The 24,502-nt window shown below is 35.9% G+C and overlaps 1 protein-coding gene across 1 annotated transcript in view; it reads left to right on the top strand.

Annotated features, from left to right (window-relative positions):
• The window catches only part of HCN1 (hyperpolarization activated cyclic nucleotide gated potassium channel 1), a 393,365-nt gene that overhangs the window by 318,681 nt on the left and 50,182 nt on the right, over positions 1-24,502 (top strand). The window contains exons 5-6 of the mRNA XM_058719343.1: positions 2,383-2,529; positions 22,145-22,385. Of these exons, the coding sequence (XP_058575326.1) occupies positions 2,383-2,529; positions 22,145-22,385 (388 nt within the window). The remainder of the gene's footprint in view (positions 1-2,382; positions 2,530-22,144; positions 22,386-24,502) is intronic.

The raw sequence follows: 24,502 nt of genomic DNA, 5'->3' as shown, positions 1-24,502 counted from the left end.
TAAAGGCAAAGGATACAATGCTTCAGAGAAAGAGAATGCAGACAAGCAAGAGAAGCTGAAGAGCCTTTCCCCAGCATGAGTATTTCCTTTTAAAATACCCCATCTTTGGGCATGTGGAACATGCTGAGTTTCTGGCTTGATCCAACAAAATCTGTGCAAGGAGCCTTGGTTTGTGGGGGAGCTCAGCAACCAAGCCATCAATGGCTCTTTAAATAGTCAAGCCAGAATAAGCAAACCAGATCATCTAGTTGCAAATCATTAGTGCAGAAGTTAAACTTGAGGGTTTCCAGTGGAGCCTTAGACCCTAAACAGTACATCAGATATCCCACTGCCCTCTTTTTGGGTAAAAGTAAAAATCAGATATACAGATGTCTCTAGAAATAATGATAGAGCTTTTTGAGTCCAGCTGCAAATCAACTTTCTCCTACACAGTAGTCTTATAGAGGTCACTGAAGCTTCTTTCTAATGGACTATTGCATGAGTTGCAAGTAGACTGAATCCTAGGTCTCTCCAAGCGGGTTACCAAGGTTAAATAGGCATACAGATTTTGAGCTCTTCAGGAAAAATTAAGCAATCCTTCTCAAGCACATACTAGAAGCTACGTACACACTATGACAGTGACAGAATTGGTGGCTGAATTTAAAATGCCTAAATCATAATCAAGTTGCTTCAGACAGAGAGAAAGAGATATATATAGGCCTGCAGGCTTTAAATACTTGGGGGACAGTCTGGTGACCAAATAAAGGAAGTCTCATGGCAAAGTTGTATTTCCTTTAAAAATACTAATCTCAAAAGGGAAGTCTAAAAACTAGGAATGTTATGTGAAAGGAAATTATGTACACAAACTTGAAGAAATGTAATAGGTTGCTGTCTCTGATTAGATATATGTTTTATCATGTACCAATTACTACACTAATTGTGGACAAACAGTTGGGAGAGCTATATCTTCTAGTCAGAGCTATTTCATCAGGAAAAGATGTGAGAAGAAAATATCCATGTGTTCTCCAAAACACATCAAATGTATTTTGTTTAAGGGAAGAGTCTTTTTCCAGTATATTTATCCAGTTTTATTGCATACTTTTATATTTGTATTCATTTTATCATCTATGCGATGAGACTAGTTTGGGGGCTTTAATTAATTTTTTCAAAGCGTGGTCTCATGACCATCTGTATTTGCAACATCACAGGAATGTTTCTCTTTTTTTTAATTTTTTTTAACGTTTGTTTGTTTTTGAGAGAGAGAGAGAGAACCAGAGTACAAGCGTAAGAGGGACAGAGAGAGAGTGAGACAAAGAATCCAAAGCAGGCTCCAGGCTCTGAGCTGTTAGCACAGAGACTGATGCAGGGCTTGAACTCAAGAGCCGTGAGATCATGACCTGAGTTGAAGGTCAGACGCTTAACCAACTGAGACACCCAGGTGTCCCAAGGGAATGTTTCTCAAACTTAAATATAAGTCATCTGACGATCTTTTTTTTAAGATGTAGACTCTGATTTCAAAGGTCTGGGGTAAAGCCTAAAATTCTCTTCTAATAAGTTTCTAGGTAATATCTATGCTCTTGATTGAATAGCAGGGATTTATTTTCAAAGTATATATGTGTATGTATGAGTGTGTGTAAATTCACAAAAGCAAATACATTGAGGGAATCAATCTCTGGAGTGAAGCCTGAAAAATCTGTAATCCCAAAAGGCAACCTCACCCCAAGTGTTATAAACAATCAAGTTTAAGAACTTCTTGGTTAAATGAACTTAAATGTCTGAGTTCACTTTCACCTGTAAAATTATCTAGATCTAGTCTCACCCTGATAGTCTGTAAAGTCCTAAATTGAAGTGTGACATATTCTCTTACTCTACAGGGCATCTGTGTTGCTTGAGTTTCAATGACTTACAAACAGCTGCCAAGCTCTCTGTCACAAAATTCAAATTTTAATTAAGTCTGATCTTTTGCTATAAGGTCTAAGATAGAACCTTTTGTACTACCCAAACTTAGGAGATTCTATCCAGATGAGGCACCAAACCTCAACCTGATACTTTTTTTACAACTCAGCTGAACAAAGATTCCAAGAAAATAACATCACTTTTTTTCTTGCCCCATCACTGGCTTTTCTGGGATGACACCCTTAAATTCACTCAGAGCTCCTTTCCTGCCCCTCAACAACATCTCAGTTCTTTACAGGAAATGTTTACCTAATAAATTCCTTGCATAGCATGTCACACAGAGTAGGTACATTATAGCCTAGTACATTAGTTCCTTCCCCTTAAAAGATTTCTTCTTTTTGTTACTGTTATTCAAATGTTATTGAATATTGAGCATGACAAAGTAACATGATAATTTTTCATACAGCATAACAATGTTTTCTAATTTCCATTTTCCATTCCTTACAGTATAAGCAAGTGGAACAATACATGTCCTTCCATAAGTTACCAGCTGATATGCGTCAGAAGATACACGATTACTATGAACACAGATACCAAGGCAAAATCTTTGATGAGGAAAACATTCTCAATGAACTCAACGATCCTCTGAGAGAGGTAAGATTTCTAGTCCTCAATATCCATGGTACATGGTCATGGTTTATTTTCTCTTTTCATGGCAAATCTTCAAGTCCATGTTATGACACTACTCAGGAGAGGAGTCAGAACCCAGTGCTTTGCTTTTCTTCTCCCATATGTTCTCTCATATACAGATTCGATTGTTCAAAAAAAAAGTACTGGAACATTTTTCTTCTAATTATGACTGTCAGAACAGTCTTATTTTCTGTATCCCTAGTCATAAAAATTCTTTCGTGTGTCCTCATTGTCTATATCTTTTCAACCTTACACTCTGTCATCTCTTGCTAACTGAACTGTTTCTTTATCTTCTTTTTGATTTCTATTCTCCTTCCATGTTCATTTTACCTGTTTATTCCTTAGCCTCTGATTATAGACGAACCTGACCTGTTGCAAGTAATTCATTTCCTATTTCCTCATTAAAACACTTTAATGTCATGGTGCGTGGGTGGTTCAGTTGGTTAAGCATCCGACTCTTGGATTTGGCTCAGGTCTTGATCTCATGATTTCGTGAGTTTGAGCCCCTCATTGGGCTCTGTGCTGACGGCATGGAGACAGCAAGGAGCCTGCTTGGAATTCTCTCTCCCTCCCTCTCTCTCTGTCCCTCCCCCGCTCATACTGTCTCTCTCAAAATAGACACACTTAAAAAAAACAAACAAAAAACACTTGAATGTCAATAATCCCCTGTTTGCCTTGCATCTTCTTTCCATACCTCCCCAGAAGTCTTCTGTCTGCCCACTTGAATATTCAGGTCACTCCTGACCAAAGGAATATTCACATAATTGTTCATATTTCTTATAGTGCTTTTCTTTCCCTTCTTTCTTTTACTACCAACCTTCTCAAAAGATAGCTGTGTAATCATTACACTGTGGTTTGATCTGCACTGCTTTACCAAAGCTGTTTCCTTGCAAGTTATCAGAGACCTGTTACTCATCAAAGCCTTTGCCTTTGAGCCCTTGGTGGTACTTTTTAAAGTGTTAACAAAACACACATCCTGAATCTCTTTTTTGGACTTCCTTAACACTGAACCATGAATAAGCCATTGGCTTCTCATTTTGCATATCTTAATCTGTTCTTTTTAAATTTATGTCTTCTTGCACCTTACTTCTGTAAATTATGAGCTCCAAGTTCTTGCCAATATGCTGTTTTCTTAAAATCTACATGGTATATATAATAAGCTATGTAATATAGTCGTTATCTATCATGACTAAACCATTTTCCTTTTGAAGTGTTTCAGTAAATGTTTTAGTCGTTCTCTCAAGTCAATTGGAATGTAAAATTATAGTCTTTTTGGAAACTTTCTCTGCTCTGCACATCCAATCACCAAATGCCATCAGTGCACTGTAGCAGTACATCCCACTGTGCCCTGTTGCCTTCCCCAGTGCCTTGGCCCTAACCTTAGTCCTCTCACATGGACAGTTGGCACTGTCTCCTTACTTTGCCTTCCAGTCTCTGGGCTGTCTTCTCTAACTGCCACTTAAAACATTGCTGCTAGATTAATCTTTTTTTTTTTTTTTTTTTAAATGAGGATGAGCTACTCATTTCTCTCCTGAGAAACTTTCTCTCTTTACATACAAAATTAAATCCAATTTAGCCTCCCTAGACTCATATTCCAGCCCTTCTGTGCTCTGGTCCCAGCTAAATTTCCAGCTTTACTTTCCCTGCTGCTCCACATGTTCCAGAGTGGCCTACAGCCAAACTGTGCAACTTGCTGTTTTGCAAAAATCAATTATAATTTCTCACCTTGCTTCATATGGTTTTCAGAAATGTCACTCATCTGTTAGCAAAATCTAGTTCAAATAATATATCTTTATTCATAACTTGTTTTTGATTTTCCATGCTAAATTTGATCTTTCTTTTCTTTGACCCCCCTAATGCACTGAGTCTACAGCTCTTGTGGGCTCCGTATCCATTCTGTCTATGTTATCATTATTGCTTCACATTTGTTTTCTCCACTTTGGTCTTGAAAGTTCCTTAAGACCAAAGGCTTATCTATATCTTAAATTTCTCTTGAAATCTCTAGTGCATGTAGCATATATCAAATGCTCAATAAATATTTTCACTGCAACTAATATCTTTACCATTTATAACCATTCCCAAGCTTCTGCATCCCCTAAAAGTTATTTGTATTTTTTTTTGAGCCTTAAACTATCAATTAAGAGTTTGTCAGTAAAGGAATTAAATATGTGCTGTTGATTAGCTTATTTTCTTTACAAATACCTCAAGTAAGACTATCACAAATTGTTTTGCTTTGGGAAACACAATTCAAACTCCATTCTTTGTTGTAGTTTTAGAAACAAAATAATGTATAGTTTTCTAAAAAATATGCTTTAGTTTATCTCTTTGTTGGATTACAGAATTTACTTTAAATTCAAATCCCCTTCATTGAAAGGCAGAAGCTCAGGACACTGGAGCCAGGCTGGGTTCTCAAGGGCCCAGAGGAATTCAGAGGCAGGATGGGAGAGGCCATAGCAGGGAAACAAAGGTAACCAAGAGACAGTATCAGAGATTAAGACTAAATCAAGACAGGAAGATATGATAAAACTAAGGATATATTTCAAAGAAGCAGGAAAATGTTAGGATTCCAGCGTAAAATGTCATTGAGGGAATATAGAAAGCGGACAGAAAAAGTGAGTGTAAAAATGAAGCCTAAGAAGTTTCATGCTTAAATGGGAAGCATTCCCCTGTGCTGAAGCTACTCATTGTAGTGTGAAATCAGAATAACAAGTGCATCTTCTTAACCATGTGCATTTTATTAACTACCCTTCCTCTTGCCACACATTAATTTACTGTGATGTTCAGTGGAAAAAATTCACTTTTCATTTTTACCCACTACCAAACATCCACAGCCATATGAAGACATATGTCCAATTTCCTTATATTTTCAAACACCATGGTCCAGAGTCTTGGTGTCTTTTAATTCAACTTCTGAAGTTCACTCACAGCTTTTGTCCCTGCTTTTGACCTCAGTTCAAACGGATACTATCACATGGCCACCATACTGACTGATATAGAACACAAATGTCATGACTCTACTCTCTTCCTAGAACCTGATCATGATCTCCCATCCCCTGTAGGAAAAGTCCAAGCTCCTTGACATGGCATATGAGACGCTTCATGCCCTGTCTTCATCTTTACTTTTTTTTTTCATTAACACTTCATCAACAGGAAACTTCATAATTTTCTGGGGAAAAGAGAAAGTACTGTGAATCGCCTCATTGCCTTTCCTCATGCTACTCTATCTTCACTCCTTTCTACTCAGCTTACCTTCCACTTCCCATTAAACACTCTTACCACACGTGAACTTCTTCGTAAATTTTTCCTGACTGCTCTGTCTCTAACATTGTATTTATCATTTTTCGGTTTATTGTTTGTCTAAGATTATGATTTTCTTGAGGATAGAGGCTATGCCTTAATCTTTATACCTTTATTGACCAGCATATAGTAAGAACTCATCAAATATTTACTGACTGAATGGCCTTTAACAGAATTATGAATGAAAAACAGAGTAAGAATTGTGACTACTTAATAAAAATAGAGATTTTGTAAATGGAATCATGGCGTGCTCAGACACTTAACACCTTAAAAACCTGAAAACAATGTTCTGCATTTGTTCCCCTGCTTTTCAGTTTTTGCACTTCTGGCATCAGAATCAGGCAAAAGCATGAATTTAATGTTATACTGAGGTAAGACTTTATTAGAAAGGAAATAGATGGGTCAAGAAAGTAAGGAAACACATAGCAGAGAGATAACAAGAGTCATTATTCAAATAAAACATGAATCTAAAAAAGCCAGAGAAAAGTTCAATAAGAACAATGAGAAATACATCTTGCTCCCTATTAAATTAGAGTGTTATGTACCCACTGTATTAAAGTCATCGTGGTAGATCACGAGAAATCTTTTTAAAGTAATAAATTACATTATTTCATCAAAAGCTTCATTCCAGTTAGAAGATGAGGCATCAACTTGGCAAAGGCATATTTTGGTCACTCTTGTGCTCCTAGTGTCTAGAAAGTGCCCGGCACATAGAAGACATTGAATGACTGATCCCATCAATGTCAAATGAATGAAAGTAGAATACTTGGAAGGGGAAAGCTGGATTATATGATATGTATTTTGTGACAAAAGGTAAAAATATAAGATATGTATGGCATACACCACACACCAAATAATTGCTATATAATATATATATATAAAACATATATAATTGCTAATCATATGTTCAATTTTGAGTCAACCACCATTTTATATTGCAACAAGAGTTTTAACTTAAAATACTTTATTGTACAGAAGGCTCATTTTTATGAAACTATGTAGCCTAATATGAGATGCTAATGTATACTAAAGAGAAGTGATTTCTACCCTAACACAAGTCAGAGTACTCAGGAATGTGTAGAAGTGAAAGGTAGGTCAAGCCTTCAGACTCTCAAAAACATATGCAGAAGACCTATTGAGTAAAAACATAAAATGCAATGTTAAGGAATGTGAAAATTATTCTATATTCATAATTAATTAAGCCATTATTATGTTTTATCCATTTTATAGCCCAGTTTATTTTTAATGTGTTTGAATACTTTTAAATATGAAGACTCCCAAAGATGTAAAATGGCGGAAGGAATTTGTTTTGCATGACCTACGATCTTAACAAAAATCTTATACCATGCATATGCAAATTAATTCAGTTAGCAGTTACTACAAAAACACTACTTCATCAAGTACACTCTTTTGTTTCTATTTCTGTGTCATGAATTAGGTGATTTATCTTTTCATATGTTGAAGACAAATTTAACAAATATCTGGTTCATTCTTATTGTCCCAGTCTCCATAAAAATGGTACCTTCTCAAAGAGGCCCTCCTTGAGAAGTTTATCTGAATTCGTTCTCTTGAAGTCCTTCTCTGAACATAAGCCTTTCTGCCGTGTACATCCACTGTATCGTCTTGGATCCAAGAAGGCAAGGATTTTGTCTTTCTTGATTTCCACCATAACTTCAGTCCCTAGGCAGTATATATTTAATAACTACTTGTTGGATAAGTAAACAAATGCAAAGAAAGTATTAATCTCACACTTGGCAAATCATCTCAAAGAATCATTGATTGTTAGAGCTCAAAGAGAACATTTTGTCAACAAAACAGTAGTGTTCATGTGGATAAAAAGTGATGCCCAGAACTATGAAGTGCTCTGGCCATAGAATTCTCTTAATACCACTTTCCATTATAGTATGGAAAATATGGTTTCTCAGGTATAACAAAAGGATGCTGGTATCTTTAGATTCCTCCATGTTTTTGAATTTTTTTTTAAGTTTATTTATTTATTTTGAGAGAGAAGGAGGGAGAGAGCATGCATGAGTGTATTAGGGACAGAGAAAGAGAGGGAGAATCACATACAGGCTCCGCACTGTCAGCACGGAGCCCAACACGGGCCTCAAAATCGTGAACCCTAAGATCATGACCTGAGCCAAAACCAAGAGTCGGACGCTTAACCAACTGAGCCACCCAGGCGACTCTGTGATTTTGATTCTTGTGTGTATACGATATGCCAGAAGGTCCTGTTTTGCTCATGGATGTTTTTACTTTTCACTTTCTTCAGGGTATTTTCATTAGTGATTTAGTGCCGTCAGGATGGGATAAGGGGACATTTTAATAGAGTATCACTATAGAAGGTATATAGATACTCTGTAAAATTTCTATAACCTAGTAACATCCATAGAATAGACAAAAATACTTTTTTTAAGATTCTGTTCCTAGTCTTACTAGAGTATTGTCAGTGGCTCGTGACACACATGTTGCTGGTCTCCCTGTCCAAACCGAAGTAGGAGCCACCTCATGAGGTAAAGATGGCAAATGACGTTGCATGACCGTCCTCAGTTAGGCCACTATGACCTGAGCACTGGCTCCACTACAATTGTCAGCATTCTGAGGAGGGATTGTAAAGTCATCTTAAAAAATTATCTTCATTTCACTGTGAACTAAAATACATGGACCAGAACAACTATAATTTTCTGAGAAAGACTTTGAGATGGTACTCAGAAACTTGGCATTTCAAATTAAAGCTATTATTTTATGATGTATGTATGCATTATCTATAATCTTCGATCTCTAGTTGCTCTGTGGCTGTGTCTGGTCAAAATTCTGAGTCTGCAAAGCCCAACCTAAGTGATGGCTAGAAACCTCCCCTCCCTCCAGTTGTTATTTGACCTGGCTCTACCTAGAGAGCTTTTGCTTCTCCTTCCATTCACTTATAATATGCTCCTATTTTCCCACAACTGCTCTGTATTCAGTTTTATTGTTTTGTGTAGTTTAAATCCCTTTTATGATATGCTCAGTGCCATTAATAGTCATATGTATACTTTCAGTTGTACAACAAATAATGAATGAAAAACTACTACGAAGGGGCTATGCAGCATCACGGTTAAGAGCATGGCCCTGTTTCCACCAGCCCCATTTAAATCGAGCCCCACAACTTACTATGTGTATGACTTGGGTTGTTTAGTAACTTGTATGTATTTCCCTTTCCTCATTTTTTAATGTGGATGACAGTGAGATTAACTACTTCATAGAGTTGTTACAAACATTAAATGAGTGGGGGTGCCTGGGTGGCTCAGTCAGTTAAATCATCTGACTTCGAGTCAGTTCATAATCTCATGGTTCATGAGTTCGAGCCCTGCGTTGGGCTCTATGCTGACAGCTCAGAGTCTGGAGCCTGCTTCGGATTCTGTATCTCCCTCTTTCTCTGCCCCACCCCAGCTCACACTTTGTTTCTGTCTCTCTCAAAAAATAAACATTAAAAAAATTTTTAAAGATTAAATTAGCAAAAAATATAAAAAATTAGAAATGCACCTGGCACATAGTAAGTGCACAGGAAAATTTAATTTGAAGTATTACTCTGATCCAGTGAAGAATAAGATACAGTCCCAGCTCTCATAGTTCTTGCAGCTTAGTGAGAGACAGAAATTTAAATAATCAATTATAACTGCATATGAGTGCCATGAGAGGGTTATCCAGAGGATGTTAGGCCACACAGAAGAGGGAGTGCCCATTCTTATCATATGTCTCATTTCTTCTGGAATGTATCCAAACGATCTGCTAATAAAGCCTTTCCTTAATTTTAACAGCCAGCTTTCTGGAGACAATGTCTTAGCATCAAAATTTGGCATTGAAATGTTATGATCATGAGACTGATGAATGCTTTAGCAAAAGCAGGCAGTATATTTAAAACTAAAAAAACTAATTAGAAAAATTCAGTGAACTATACCCCTCTGCTTATGGGAGCCTGTTGGAGTGTGTACAAAGTAAGAAGGTCTATTTTTAACATGATCAGATTTATACTTATTCGATTAGAGCAAAATGGCAAACTTAACTGTCGAGAAAGAGGTTAATGCCCTTCTGAGTCTGTCTCCAAAGTTCAGAACTGATCTATTTTTAAACAATGGAGTGTGAAGAGCCATGGGCTGAAAATAGGTACAGATCATGTGTCCCAGTAGAATATAGGACGTCAGTATATTTCATTTTCACAGAACATGAATTGGGCTGAGAGTATAATACTGTCCTTCTGACCTTTAATTTGTTGAATAGACTGTTAAGGAAGAAAGCATAATCTGCATGCGTATTTACTTAGAGCAATTTGCAATCATTTTTTTTTTAAAGTACATACTTGTTGATTTTTAAGATTCCATCTATAATGTGTTTAGTTAAGATTAACTAAAACAGACTAGACTCTGAATTGTAAAATTATACAAGGATCTTTTTAATTATCAGATATTCGTGTAACAGGCACAATAACAAAAGGCTAGAAAAATTCTTCAAGTGGCCTGCTCATGGTCACATTGCCAAACAAAGAAATTGTGTCTTTTTCTCTCTTTTGGTGTAGAGATTTTTCTCTTGCATCCTTAGTTTCTAGAAAACAAATAGACAAAAGAAAATTATCAGTTTCTTAATATGTGCAAAACATTGATCCAGGCATGATGGGAAGGTAAATTGTACAATATGGTTTAGTCTCAAAGTGCTTACCATTACGCTTGTAGACACAAGATATAAATACATGGGGAAAAAATAAACTATGAAAAGAAAGTTAAAGTACTTTACTAAAAATACAAGAAATGTAAAAGGTTCATATATGGTTAATTGCCAGAGAAAAGCTGACACTACATACTAAAATTCTAAATGGATTGAAGACTTATGTGTACAATCTGAAACCATAGAACTCCTAGAAGGAAACACAGGGAAAATGCTTCTTGATGTCAATCTTGGCAGTGACTTTTGGATGTGACACCTAAAGCATAAGTGACAAGAGCAAGTGTAAATAAATGGGACGACATGAAACTAAAAGGCTTCTGCACAGCAAAAGACACAATGAACAAAATGAAAGGCCAGCCTATGGAAGGGAAGAAAATATTTGCAAACCACACATCCGATAAGAGGTTACTATCCAAAATGTATGAGGGACTCATACAACTCAATAGCAAGAAGATAAGTAGTCCAATTCAAAAAATGGGCAAAGGATGTGAATGGATTTTTCTCTCCAAGGCGCCGGGTGCCTCAGTCGGATAAGTATGACTGACTCTTGGGTTCAGCTCAGGTCTGATCTCTGGGTTGGTGGGATAGATCAAGCCCCATATCCTACTCTGCACTGACACCATGGCAACACAGAGCCTGCTTGGGAGTCTGTTTCCCTCTCTCTCTGCCCCTCCCTTGCTCACATGTGTGCAGGCATGCTCTCTCTCTCACACAAAATAAGTGGGTAAACTTAAAAAAAAATGTTTAAGATAATTTTTTCCAAGAAGATATTCAAATGCCCAGTAGGTACATGGAAAGGTGCTCAACATCATTCATCATCAGGGAAATGCAAATTAAAGCCACAATGAGATATCATTTCACGTCTGTTAGAATGGTTGTTATTAAAAAGACAAGAACAATTGCTGGTGAGGATATGGAAAGGAAATCAGGGAGATGGGAAGAGGGGTAAAGATAGTATGTATTATTCGAATAAGGGAGAGCCAGACTACTGGGCCTTTTCCTTAATTTTCCCTAACACTGGTCATTACCTCCCTTCCCCTCCCGAGATTTTTCCAGTGGCATTGTTTGTTTCCAGGCCTTCAAACATTAGTCCCATGCAAGATTGTATAATTCTACTTATATGAGCTTCCTGGAATAGGCGAATTCATAGCAACAGGAAGTAAAATAGAAGTCACCAGGGACTGAGGGGAGGGAGACGGGGGGAGTTTCCAGACTTTTTGCTGAGAGTGATGGAAAAGTTAGATGTGATAATGGTTACACAACATCGTGAATATGTCTGTGAACTGCACACTTAGGAATGGTTAGAACTACCAAATAGCTAAATATATATTTTATGAAAATTTAAAAAACTAATCTTATAAAATAGCACCCAATCTTGTATCTCTAGTGTTGATCTTCATGTGCTCGCTTCGGCAGCACATATTCTAGTGTTGATCTTCAGAGACATTTCCACCTCCCAGCTGCTCTTATCACCTGAATACCCCAGATGCTTCACACTCGATACAAAAATAAAGTAAAATCCTTTCTCGGTAGAAGTCAATATTGTTTTGGGTTTTTATCCCCGGACCAGAGAGCTCAGAAGTTGTTGCAGTGTGCGGGTTGCGTTCCACATCACGTCAGAGTGACCCTAACTGGGTCGTGTGTACATCTTGCCCCTGCCCCTCCCTCACTTTCAGAGCCGAGGTTCTCCCATGTCTTGGCAGATGTTCAGAAGGGAGCAGCTTCCTTCTTCCTGCCACACTTTTACCAGCCTAACTTGCTCTAGTAGTTTCATAGTACTGGTTTCTCGTACTTCATTCTAGTAGTTTCTTCCATAACCAAATACAACAGATGGCGTAGCTTAAACAACAGAAGTGTGTTTCGGTTTTTTTTTTTTGTTTTTGTTTTTGTTTTTTTTTACGCTTTTAAAGGCTAGAAGTTCAAAATCAAAGTGACAGCAGATTTGGAGGCTTCTGAGACCTTTCTTCCTGGCTTACAGATGGCCTCTCTCTCTGTCGTCCCATGGTCTTTCCTCTGTGCTATTGTGCCACCAGTGTCTGTGTGTGTCCCCATCCTCTTCTCCAAAGGACACCAGGAAGATTGGATTAGGGCCCACCCTAATGAATTCATTTTAACTTGATGTCCTCTATTAAGGTCCTCTTTCCAAATACGGTCACATTCTGAGGTATTAGGAATCAAGGCTTCAAAATATGAATGTTGAGAGGATACAATTAAGCCCAATAACACTTGGCAATACATGCAGTGCTCTGTGCAAGTCCAACTAAAGTGACATGTAAATGAATGTTCAGTGCAGCTTAGGATGCCTGCCTGGTTTAGGGCCTGGCCTGATTTCCTCCCATCCTTTGCACTTGTACATGTACTATTATACACACATCATTTCTATTACTGAGTGTTCATGACGAAAATGAATTTATGGGGGTTTTATTTTAAATTCTTCAAATATAGGTTCTTCTCAAATTCTGCAAACACCTTTTCTCAAGATTGAGTCTTCTACTTCACTTTACTATCTGCTGGTTCTGTTTTAATAGTATTTTTTAGTTCAGCATATTTCTGGACATCTGTCTGCTTTATTTGCTATATTTGACAGTTCATGTCGGTCTGTGTTTACCATGTCAGATACCTTAACACTTATTCTACAAACTATTCTTACAACTTGCTTTCAGCTTGCGGGCCACTGGAGCTGTATTCTTTTGGAGTTTATACAAATCTTTCCAGGGCTCCAGTCTGGGATACCACACAGTAGGGCTGAGATACAAAGTCTCCAGTGAACGTGCATGTTGCCAATATACAATTCCTTGATTTAGGGTTGTTTGATCTGCTCCTACCTCTTTTTCTTTGCTTTATGATCAAATTTAAGTGCGTGTTGGAATTTTCTGTCATTTGCTGTCATTCTGCCTGGTACCTAATGGAGCAATATGTTCCTGTGTTCTGGGAAGGCAAATCAGTGGGACTATGTTAAGACTAAATTAATTTCAGACTTCATTTGCATTCATATTATAAGGCTTAAATGTGATTTAATACCTCAAAACCAAATTAGATGCCTATGAGAACTGTAACAACGGAAAACATTAAAATGTTTGAATTTGTGCATCTCAGAATTCGTCTTGTTCTGATCTGTCCTTTACAAGCAGGCCGATTTCATTTAAGCCACTTAATCATAATTGGCCATTTGTATATGCAGGGATTTTAGGCTAATTACCTTTAACATAATTTAAAGAGACTATTAATCTGGCAACTACTGATATAGCTGGGTTTCAAAACAAGTAATGGTGAAAAATGTCAGTATTTAAGAGGCTATTGCAGACTATTTCTCTGTATTTTTATTGGGTTTCTCTTAATATACCTATGATTAACACAAGATATTAACCATTAATCATGGAATTTTGTTTTGCCATTAAAAAGGACAGCAATGAGGACCATGTTTCAAAATGGGAAATATTTTATATTATAAAAGTGGGAAACAAGAAACAAATATTGAACGTATATTATGATTACACTTATATTTAGGTGAATAAGAGTTTGTCTTCAGAGAATACACAAGCACATTAAATCACTCTTATTAAGGAGATGAGAATACAAAATTTTTTATATATTTTAAGGGATATGTGTATTTTCATTTTTTGCAAAGATTTTTTTACATGCCGCTGTTTGGTAATACAAAAATGTGTAATTACTTTCTCCTTTAATAAAATGGAAAACTACAATAAATTAAAACTGAGGCATCCTGTATTAATTCATTGAATCTCATTTTTCTATTTCTAAACCCTTTAATTTCCCCCAAATAAATACTAGAGGCAAGTATTCCTTAGCTTTGTAGTATACTGCATAGGTTTTGAGATTCAAATTTATTAGGAGTTGTAATAAAAACTTTCTTTAAAAAAAAACACAGATGATCTCAACCACAGAAATAGATTATCTTAAATTTTCCCTAACAGAACATAGAAATCAAGGGAAATGCTTTCAGTTTAAGAAATTGAAGCAGTATCTAACTTTAGTCAACGTTTGATAAATGTTTAGAACATTTTTAAGCATTAAGGTCTGCTTGTATGGGCCAATTTTCTTATGCATGCAGTCAACCACCTTGCAATTTAGAAGGCAAACCACCAGATCAATATAAGCCAGTTGGGAATGCTGGGGGAAATTGTTTTTAAATTTCCCAATGTGTTTCCTTTTTTAAAAAAAAATAATGGAATGTGTATGTACAATTCACCTTCTGAATTTATTATATCAATAGAGCACCTTTATTATAAGAATCCTATATTTTATTCTTGATGATAGCCAGAAGGGAATTTCACTGAGTCTACCCTAAGAATTTCTTGTCATTTTCTTCTTCTGAACCTCTGCACTCACTTTAACTTTGGTTTTTAATAAACAATCCCCAACTCAACTTTTTCTTTTACCTGAATTAGTATCCTCTTAACAAAATTACCTTGAACCTTTTGTTTCTTTACAAGTTTATAAAGTATATAGTCTATACAATTCATTTGATCTTAACCAACATTGTTTTTTAGTAAACTATAAATTACAGTGGTTAAAACAGATAACATTGAGTGAACTTTGTTAAACGCTTTACTTGTGTTCATTTAATTATCATAATCTTTGATAGAGTTGCTATAACCTCCATTTTACAGATGAAAAGATTAAGATTTGAAGAATCTGAGTCACTTTCTTTGGGCACAGAGCCAACTGGTTTTGAAATCAGGGATTGAGTGTGTGCATGCACACACCCCCCCCCCACACACACACACAAACCCATATTTATTTTACTACTTACAATTATTTTCTACAGAATATATACATGTACATCTTCCTCCCTCAACTAGGTATAAACTTTCAGATAATTCTTTATTTTAGGAACCATAGTTTCTAAACCTGACTGCTTATAACTTGGAGTGTGTTATTAAAAGTAGAGATTTTTAATCACATCCCCTAGAGATATAGGTTCAGATTCTTTAAATTTGGATTTGAGCCTGGTAAAATGTATTTTAGTGAAGTCCCATAAATATGTCCACAGGATTATCATCTTCCTCTAAAGAGTAACAGGGAGGAGAATGTTCTCTTTTGCAGGTCTTTGAAGCCTTTTTAAAACTGATGCTGTCTACATGAGAACTATGATGAGAGCAAGGACCATGGAATAATCCTGAATAGTTTCTTTTACTTTCCAAGAAAAATAGCTTTTCTTTATATAAAAACTTGTTTTGTTTTCCAGGAAATAAAGGCATTTAGATTTAGATTTTTAAAAATAATTGTCAAGTGCACAGCCATCAGTTTGCTATCTCACAATCAACAAATGTTCATGTCAGGCTCTCAAAATGTGTAAATTTCAGAAGAACAAATTATGGTTAATACCAAAACCTTCAGGATTTTGGTAATTCCAGATATATACAAAAGTAAGATGGCTTCTTAGAATCCATCAAAATCCTGAGTTAAAGAGCTGGGTTGCTCAGCAAACAAACCATGGTTCTTCCCCTTACAAGTATGCAGTCTTTGGCACATTACTCAGTATCTTCTATAAAATGGGGTAGTAGTAATAATTAAGGTATAGGAATTTTGCAACAATAAAATAAATTAATACTTGTAAAACATTTAAAGCAAACCTAGAAACCAGCAAGAACTCAAAAAATATTGTCTCTTATTTTTATAATGTCATTCTTAAAATTATCCCTACCTTAAAAAACAAACAAACAAAAAACTAACACATCCACTTACTCTAATTCTTACTAGTCAAGGCAACTGAACTGTGGGGAAAAAATAGGGCAACATTAGCAGCACTCTTTTATAGGATGTTCTCGGTGATAAAATGTCAGTTGATATAGATTTGACTATATTTATTTACTTGTGTCTAAAGTTAGTATAGAAGTCTATATGTCTGGATGCCATTGGAATGTCTAATATAAGTTCTTAGAAGGAAGGTCTTGTGTGTTCTGCAGAGTCTAAAAATACAGGGTGTGTCGGGTGTAGGAATTTAGCAATGTAACAGCAGCTCTGTTTTGTTAAGATTACTCTGTGATTCATTATTGTAATGGTGGTAATTACATTTATAGCTACTGTCCCTAAAACATTTTAGAACTATACCATGTAGAATTAAATAATGTAGAATGGAGGAGATCTAAATGTTTCACAAAATGGAACTTTCCACAATGATGGTTAAATTATCGGTAAAGAATTGTAGTGCTTCGAGGAGCACTATTCTTTAAAATATTACTATTTTCTAACAATAGTCAAACAAAATATTGCTTAAGCTCTCCCAGGGTCTCAGAATTTGCATGATTCCTAAGTGCTGATTTATGGTAAAAAATAATACTTAGAGAAGAAATCTCCATATATCTCAAATCCCATTTTCCTGATTGTCATAAACTTAAACAAACTGGAATCAGCTCACCAAAATATGTATATATATGATAAAAGATACCACTAAGAATGGAAAGGCAAGCCATAGATTGGGAGAAGATATTTACAATGTATATCCCAACAAAGAACTCATATCAAGACTATAAAAAGAACTCCAACAGCCGGAAGAAAATGAGGAAAACTTGGCTGGACACTTCACCAAACAGGATATTCATCTGATCAGTAAGATACAAAAATGTGCATAACAACATTAATCATTGGGGAAATGTAAAATAAAACTACAAAGAGAAAAAAACTGTAAAACAATGAGATCTTTCTGCATACCTATTAATGGCTAAAATTAGAGTGATAACATCAAATTTTACTATGGATATAAGACAATTGGAACTTATATATTACTAACATGTAAGAAAAACAACACAGTCATTTTAGAAAATTTTTGGTAGTATCTACTAAAATTAAATATAAGCTTACCTTATCACCCAGCAATTCCAATAAAAGGTAAATAAATATTCAAGAGCAATCAGTGTGGGTGCAGTCACTGTGGAAAACAGTACAGAGGTTCCTCAAAAAGTTAAAAATAGAACTACCATATGGTCTAGCAGTTGCACTGCTGGGTATTTACCCAAAGAATACAAAAACACTAATCAAAGGCATACATGCATCTCTATATTTTATAGCAGCATTATTTACAATAGCCAAAGTATGGAAGCAGCCCAAGTGTCCATCAGTGGATGAATGGGTAAAGAAGGTATGTACACACACTCTCTCTCTCTCTCTCTCTCTCTCTCTCTCTCTCTCTCTAGAATATTATTCAACCATTAAAAAAAAGAAATCTTGCCATTTGCAACAACATGGATGGAGCTAGAGAGTATAATGCTAAGGGAAATAAGTAAGTCAAAGAAAGACAAATACCATCTGATTTCACTCATATCTAAAATTTAGGAAACAGAACAAATGAGCAAAGGGGAAAAAAGAGAAAGCGACAAATCAAAAACAAACTCTTAATTATAGAGAACAACCTGATGGTTACCAGAGGGGCGGGGGAAGGGGAGTGGGAAGATGGGTTAAACAGGTGATGGGGATTAAGGAGTGCATTTGTGATGAGCACCAGGTGATACATGGAAGTGTTGAATTATTATATTGTACATCTGAAACGAATATAACACTGTATGTTAACTACCTGAAATTAAAATAAAAACTTAAAAAGCCAAAAGAAAAAAGAGAGAGAAATCAGTGCATATGGCACTTCAAGAATGTTCATAACAGGTGTATCTTAATAGCTTAAAACTGAAAACACCCTAAATGTCATGAAAAGTAGAATGGATAAATAAACTGTGGCAGAGTCATAAAATGAAATATAGGCTGAAATATAAAAAGAAAGAACTATCACCACCCAACAACATGGATGAATCACACAGAAGCAAGACACAAAAGACTACAGAGTATATCATCCCATTTAATCTGAAGTTCACGAGCAGGTAAAACTTTTTATGGTGATAGAAATCAGAATAGCTAGGACCTCTGGTGTGAACTGGAAAAGGAAATAAAGGGAAACTTTCCGATAACCTCTATATGGGGATCAGGTGGTTATACATGTGAAAAATTCACTTAAGATTTGTGTTCACTTAAAATCTGTGCTCTTTACTCTGTCTATATTATACTTTAAAAAATATTCTAGTCCTCTGTGACTAAACAATGAACAGAAATAATTATGACATAGGAGAGCAAAGCAAGACAAAACAATGCTAAAAAGGAAAGACTGATATCTGAAGTAAACAGACATGGCAAAGTAGAATCAAATGCAGGATTCTTCACTGTTTGTTGTATTATGTTTCTATTTAATAGGTAAAAGTGTATTTGGAATTTGAACAGATTTGTCTGTTTAAATTACTCAGTTGTTTAATTATGTAGGTATAATCTTATAGTTATTTAGTTTATACTTTGGGATTAATTCAGTACTACATCATTTACTTTGTTACACAAATTGTTGAAGCTTTAGCCATTGGTAGCTCTTTCATTTGGCCCCTATGAGTAACTCTCATCATTGCAGGATTTTTTTTTTTTTTTTTTTTGGTTGATGTTTGTATTTGTTTGTTTGGTTGGTTGGTTGGTTTTTAGTACGTCTGTACTTGTTACTACAAGATGCTTGGGGAAGAGGTAGCTACATTTTTTTAAAGTGTTGATAGTAAGCTTAGTAATTTGGAGTGCCTTATTAAGGTCAGGGCTACGTCTGATTCTCTTAGGAATGGAGCTTTCCTCAATTTAAAGCATATGGTCAATACTCTTCATTCAGGCCAGACATGTTGCTAAAATAGCTCATTATAACAAGTGCCATAAAGAATCTGGATGGAAATTAGAGATATTAATAACTTAATCGTGTGTCTTCCTTAAAGTCAATGTGCTTATAAGGAACTGTGATTGATGGAGGAGGAGCTTTAAAAGTCTTGTTTTACATATGGAGAGATATTAATAACTTAATTAAATATGTTCCCTAAAAAAATGTGCTATAAAGAAATATGATTGATGGAGAAGAGCTTTTAAAAGTTTTGCTTCACTTCTACACTCACATGAGTGTTTCCATTAAACTATATGCCCTCCAAGCAAGCAACTTTCATGGGAGGAGAGAGGGCTTTTAAATGCAAATCACCTTCTGTCTAATTACATTTTTTTCCTTATCAAATACTTGTTAGAATTTACAGTTTCAAACTGATTGTAGTCACATTGGAGGTAAAAGTTCCACAGGGAGAGAGAGAAAATTAATGGATTCCTTTAAGCAATAGCAATAATATGAAATTATCCCCACAGTGTTATAATCAAGGCAGTCACAATAGGTATACCTTAATATGCAGTACATCACAGAAAAAGAGTTATTCATATAAAGAACAGTTAAATTGTTTATAAAATATACTTCCAATTATTTTCTAAAATAAAGCATAAGAGAACAATGAAGAGAAAAAATTGTGTAGTTTAAGTCAAAGAACATAGATAAAAAGATTCTCTGCCTTATTATTTTTATTTGAAAATTCTTATTTTCTCTGCCACCTGACTTATTTTCACTTTCCTACACAGTATTCTTCTGTCATTTTACATGTGGAATCATTAATTCCTCAATCAGTCTGGTCCTTTTAATGACCTACTCTGTCTTCCTTCAACTCATGTGGTTAGCTTGAGTGCCTTGAGTGGTTCACCTCTTATCTTCATGACATTTTGTTTAGAAGTATTTTGAATAAAAAACACAGTTTTTATACACAAGAAACTTGTTTCTCAAGTGATTTCCTTGAGAAAGATTTCTAACAGTTTTAAGTAAATACTTACCAATGGGAACAAAATTCGTTTTTGTGAGCACTTTTTTCCACGTGGAAACTCCATCTTCCTTCTTTCCTTCCCTCCCATCTTTCCTTTTTTCTTCCTTTCCTCCTTCTTTCCACCTTCCATACATGGATGCATGCATATTTACTAAGGACCTACCTTAGTAAGGGCTGAACCCTGCTTTAGTCCCACCCCCACCACGGCACTTCAGCCCTAGTTAAAATTGACCACGAGTCAATGGACAGCCACCCATGGAGTCAGCTGTGCATTATTTAGGCTTGGGTGTTGCATGTAATATCTTTCTCTTGTTTTTTGTTGCTATGTTTACTGTTTGCTTGTTACAGCTGACATTTAAATATTTTACCATCCTCCATGAAGCCTCACCATTAGAGACTCTTCTTTGCTCTACTGAACTCCAAAGATATGATTAAGGATGAAATACCTTTTTTTTCTGTGATGGACCCCAAATTTTGTGCCCTCTATATCAGCTGGAAGTTGTTTTTTTTTTTTTTTTTTACCTATTCCAAGATAAGGTCGGGTCATTTTATAAAACAAGATTGAGGAAACTTTCAGAGCACCTGGGTGGCTCAGTCAGTTAAGCTTCTGACACTCGATTTTGGCTCAGGTCATGATGTGATGGTTCTTGGGATGGAGCCCCATGTCAAGTTCTACATTGACAGCATGGAGCCTGCTTACAATTCTCCCCACTCTCTCTCTTTCTGCCCCTCCCCTGCTCTCTCTTGCTCAAGTATGTGCACTCTCTTGCTCTCAAAATAAATAAATATTTAAAAAAATTAAGATAGAGGAAACATTTTTCCCTCAGCCTTACTCTATAAATTTGTATATTTTCCCAAAGAAAAAATTCAGATCTCAGCCTTTGCTACTATCTCCAAATATTTTTTGCCCTTTTCCCATCTTTTAACAGGGTTTCCTTCAGTTTCTACATCTCTTAAACGAGATCACAAATTCAGGTTTAACCCTTTTCCCTTGGGGTTTATTGGAGAAGAAAGCTAGAAACGGCATTGTGGTAAAATTTAGATTCCTATTGTTTATCCTTTTACATATCTAATTTGCAAGATTAAAAATGGTTGGTCCCATATCTGTATGTTAGCCTAAGGAGATAGCACTGTGTATAATCTGGACCAGAATCTACAGAATGAAATCAAATATGTAAATCGTCTAATTGAGAATTGCTTGGTTACAGAAATAAAACAAACAAACAACTTAGGAGAAAGAACATATGGCCCCTCCATTCCAAGACTTCCAATGGAAACCCAGGAGGCCTTGAAAAGAGTGGTTTTCTGATCTATCCCAGAAACAGATTGAATTTACAATAATAGGTTATAGTTAAATTAGAGCCTTCTTGGGTAACCTTTCTCTGCACACTCCATTGTCCTCACTTTAATGTGAATAACATTAACAAAAAAAAATTTTGTTGTCTGGCAACTGGGCCTTTGTTTCAGAATTCTGGTCAGTAGGTACAAGTTAGATCACTCAACAATACAGCGGAGCACAGGAGCAGCAATATTATAGCTAATAGGAGGTAGTGTGGCTTCTTTTCTTCGTAAAATAAGATCAAAGGGAGACTGAAACTCTTCCACATTTGAGTTCTAATTTTATGTAGAGTATAGCAAAGGGATGAGAAGGTATAAAAGATAAGATATACATATTTAATTCACATTTACTGAATGTTTAATATATATCTATACGATACTAGGTGCTGCGAATATAAAATTCCAACACCAAAATAAACCATGATTTCTGGCTTTGAAGAGATATGCAGATTATTAGAATTTATGTATCTTTGGTTCTGAATTTAAATTGCAAAACTGTGCTATATATAGATTTTCATTTAAGTGTGCTTATCTCCCTGATATGATTAATATCTCTCTTAATATTTCTTTACTCTTGCCGTCTTTAGGAGATAGTCAACTTCAACTGTCGGAAACTAGTGGCCACAATGCCACTGTTTGCTAATGCGGACCCCAATTTTGTGACTGCCATGCTGAGCAAGTTGAGATTTGAGGTGTTTCAACCTGGAGATTATATCATACGAGAAGGAGCTGTGGGTAAAAAGATGTATTTCATTCAACATGGCGTTGCTGGTGTCATCACAAAATCCAGTAAAGAAATGAAGCTGACAGATGGCTCCTACTTTGGAGGTTAGTGGGGAAAAAATGCAACTGAGATGAAGTATAAGTTGCTTTGCTTATGTCTCTTCATCAGAACTTTGGAGATGTCAGAATGCTGATTTGTGGCTTTTGACTATGAATTCGCATTTGAATTCCGATAAAAGTGTCTATAATGGCATGTTTTCACATTTCAGTGTCACACATTTAGTGCCTATACATTTACCACTGGATCACTTGAAGTATCTTTTTATCAGTGGCTTCAACCAGATGGAAAGTATATTTTTGTCTCACACGGAAATCCCAGGAGGGTCAGATGGCTCTCCCCAGGACAGTTTTCAGGGACCCAGATTTCATTAATTTTATTGGTCTGCCATCCTCAAGAGTGTTTTTCTCACTTGTACAAGAGGACCTGGTTCCTCTCCATTATGTTTGATATGGCCCGCAGGAGAGGGAGAGTGGCACAGAGGGAATTGAAGAGTGAGCAATTTCTCTATTTAGGGGTGTGCTCACAATTGTCACTATCACTGCTTATCTATATCTGATTAGCCAGAATGTAGTTGCAAGAGTACTTCTAGTTGTATACTTACAAGTATACTAGTTGAGTGATGTGTAAGTCAGGGATCTCCAGAGAAACAGAACCAATAGGATAATATATACACAAAAGGAGAGTTATTATGAGGAACTGGCTTATACAGATATGGAGACTGACCAGTCTTATGATCTGCTATTTACAAGCTGGAGACCCAGAAAAGCTGATGGTATAATTTAATCTGGTTCCAAAGGCTGGGAACCAGAGGAGTTGATGATGTACATCCCAGTCCGAGGGCAGAAAATGAGATGAGATGTTGGCTCAAGTGGTGAGATAGGAAAAGAGGGTTGAACTCCCCCTCTTTCCTGCTTTTGTTCTGTTCACACCTCCAGTGGATTGGATGTTACCCACTCACATCGGGAGGACAAATTCCTTTACTGAGTCCACTGATCCAAATACTAATCTTATTTGGAAACATCCTCACAGACACATCCAAAAATTACGCTCAATCTGAGCACCCCATGGCCAGTCAAGTTGACACATAAAACTAACCATCACAAGTAGAAATTTTCTTTTCTAAAAATCTGAATATTTGAATTGTTGCCAAGTTTTACTATTATAGGATATATATTTATATTTGTGCACATGTATAAAACTTGCCTAGAAGTTGAATAACTGGGTCAAAGACTGCATATTTTTAAGTTAAAACAAACACCAAATTGTTTCTTTGATGAGACAGCCTGTTTCTACATGCCTTACCAATTCATTTTTACTTTTGCCCTCTAAGTAAAAACGGCATCCCCTTCTTGTTAAGTGTGCATTTTCATCATTAATATTGAGGTTGAAGCAGTTTTCATATATATTATTTGTACTTTATTTTTTCTGTTTATTCCTTGCATATTTTTCTAATATTTTTTTACCTTTAAAAAAATACATTTACTCATTTTTGAGAGACAGAGAGAGACAGAGCACAAGTGGGGGAGGGGCAGAGAGAGAGGGAGACAGAATCCAAAGCAGGCTCCAGGCTCCAAGCTGTCAGCACAGAGCCCGATGCGGGGCTCGAACTCACGAGCTGTGAGATCATGACCTGAGCCGAAGTTGGATGCCTAACTGACTGAGCCACCCAGGCGCCCCTTTTTTACCTTTTTAAAACCAATTTGCAGAAATGTTCTTAATGTATTTTTGATAGGCTTTAACTATTTTCTTCGAGATTGTTGTTTCTTTTGTAACTATCACTAATTTCCTTTTGTCATTCTGATCTTCATTATTGTTGACTTGATTTGAACTTGCCTCTCCTTTCCTTTAAAGCATTAGAGATTTTGTGTTCCTTAAGTGGCTTTTGCACTCTGCAAAATTATGAAAAGTTTTCCATATTTACCTCTATTTTGTTTGGTTTTATAACATTTTATTACTATTTGATTAAAATTTACTGTATTTATGATTATACATACTTGAATTATATTTTTATGTTAGTATTAATCCATCCTGCCTATATTTGTGAGTATAGTATGAGACAAGATTCTGTATTTTTCCCCCAAAGAGACAAGTTTATCACCATCACTCATGGAAGATTTTATCCTTTCTGCAAAACTTTGAAATATTTCTTTAATAATATGCT

Source organism: Neofelis nebulosa, chromosome 1 (assembly GCF_028018385.1).
Source record: "Neofelis nebulosa isolate mNeoNeb1 chromosome 1, mNeoNeb1.pri, whole genome shotgun sequence".
Taxonomy (NCBI): domain Eukaryota; kingdom Metazoa; phylum Chordata; class Mammalia; order Carnivora; family Felidae; genus Neofelis; species Neofelis nebulosa.
Note: the sequence above shows the minus strand (reverse complement) of the source record. Positions and strands in the feature narration are given on the sequence as shown.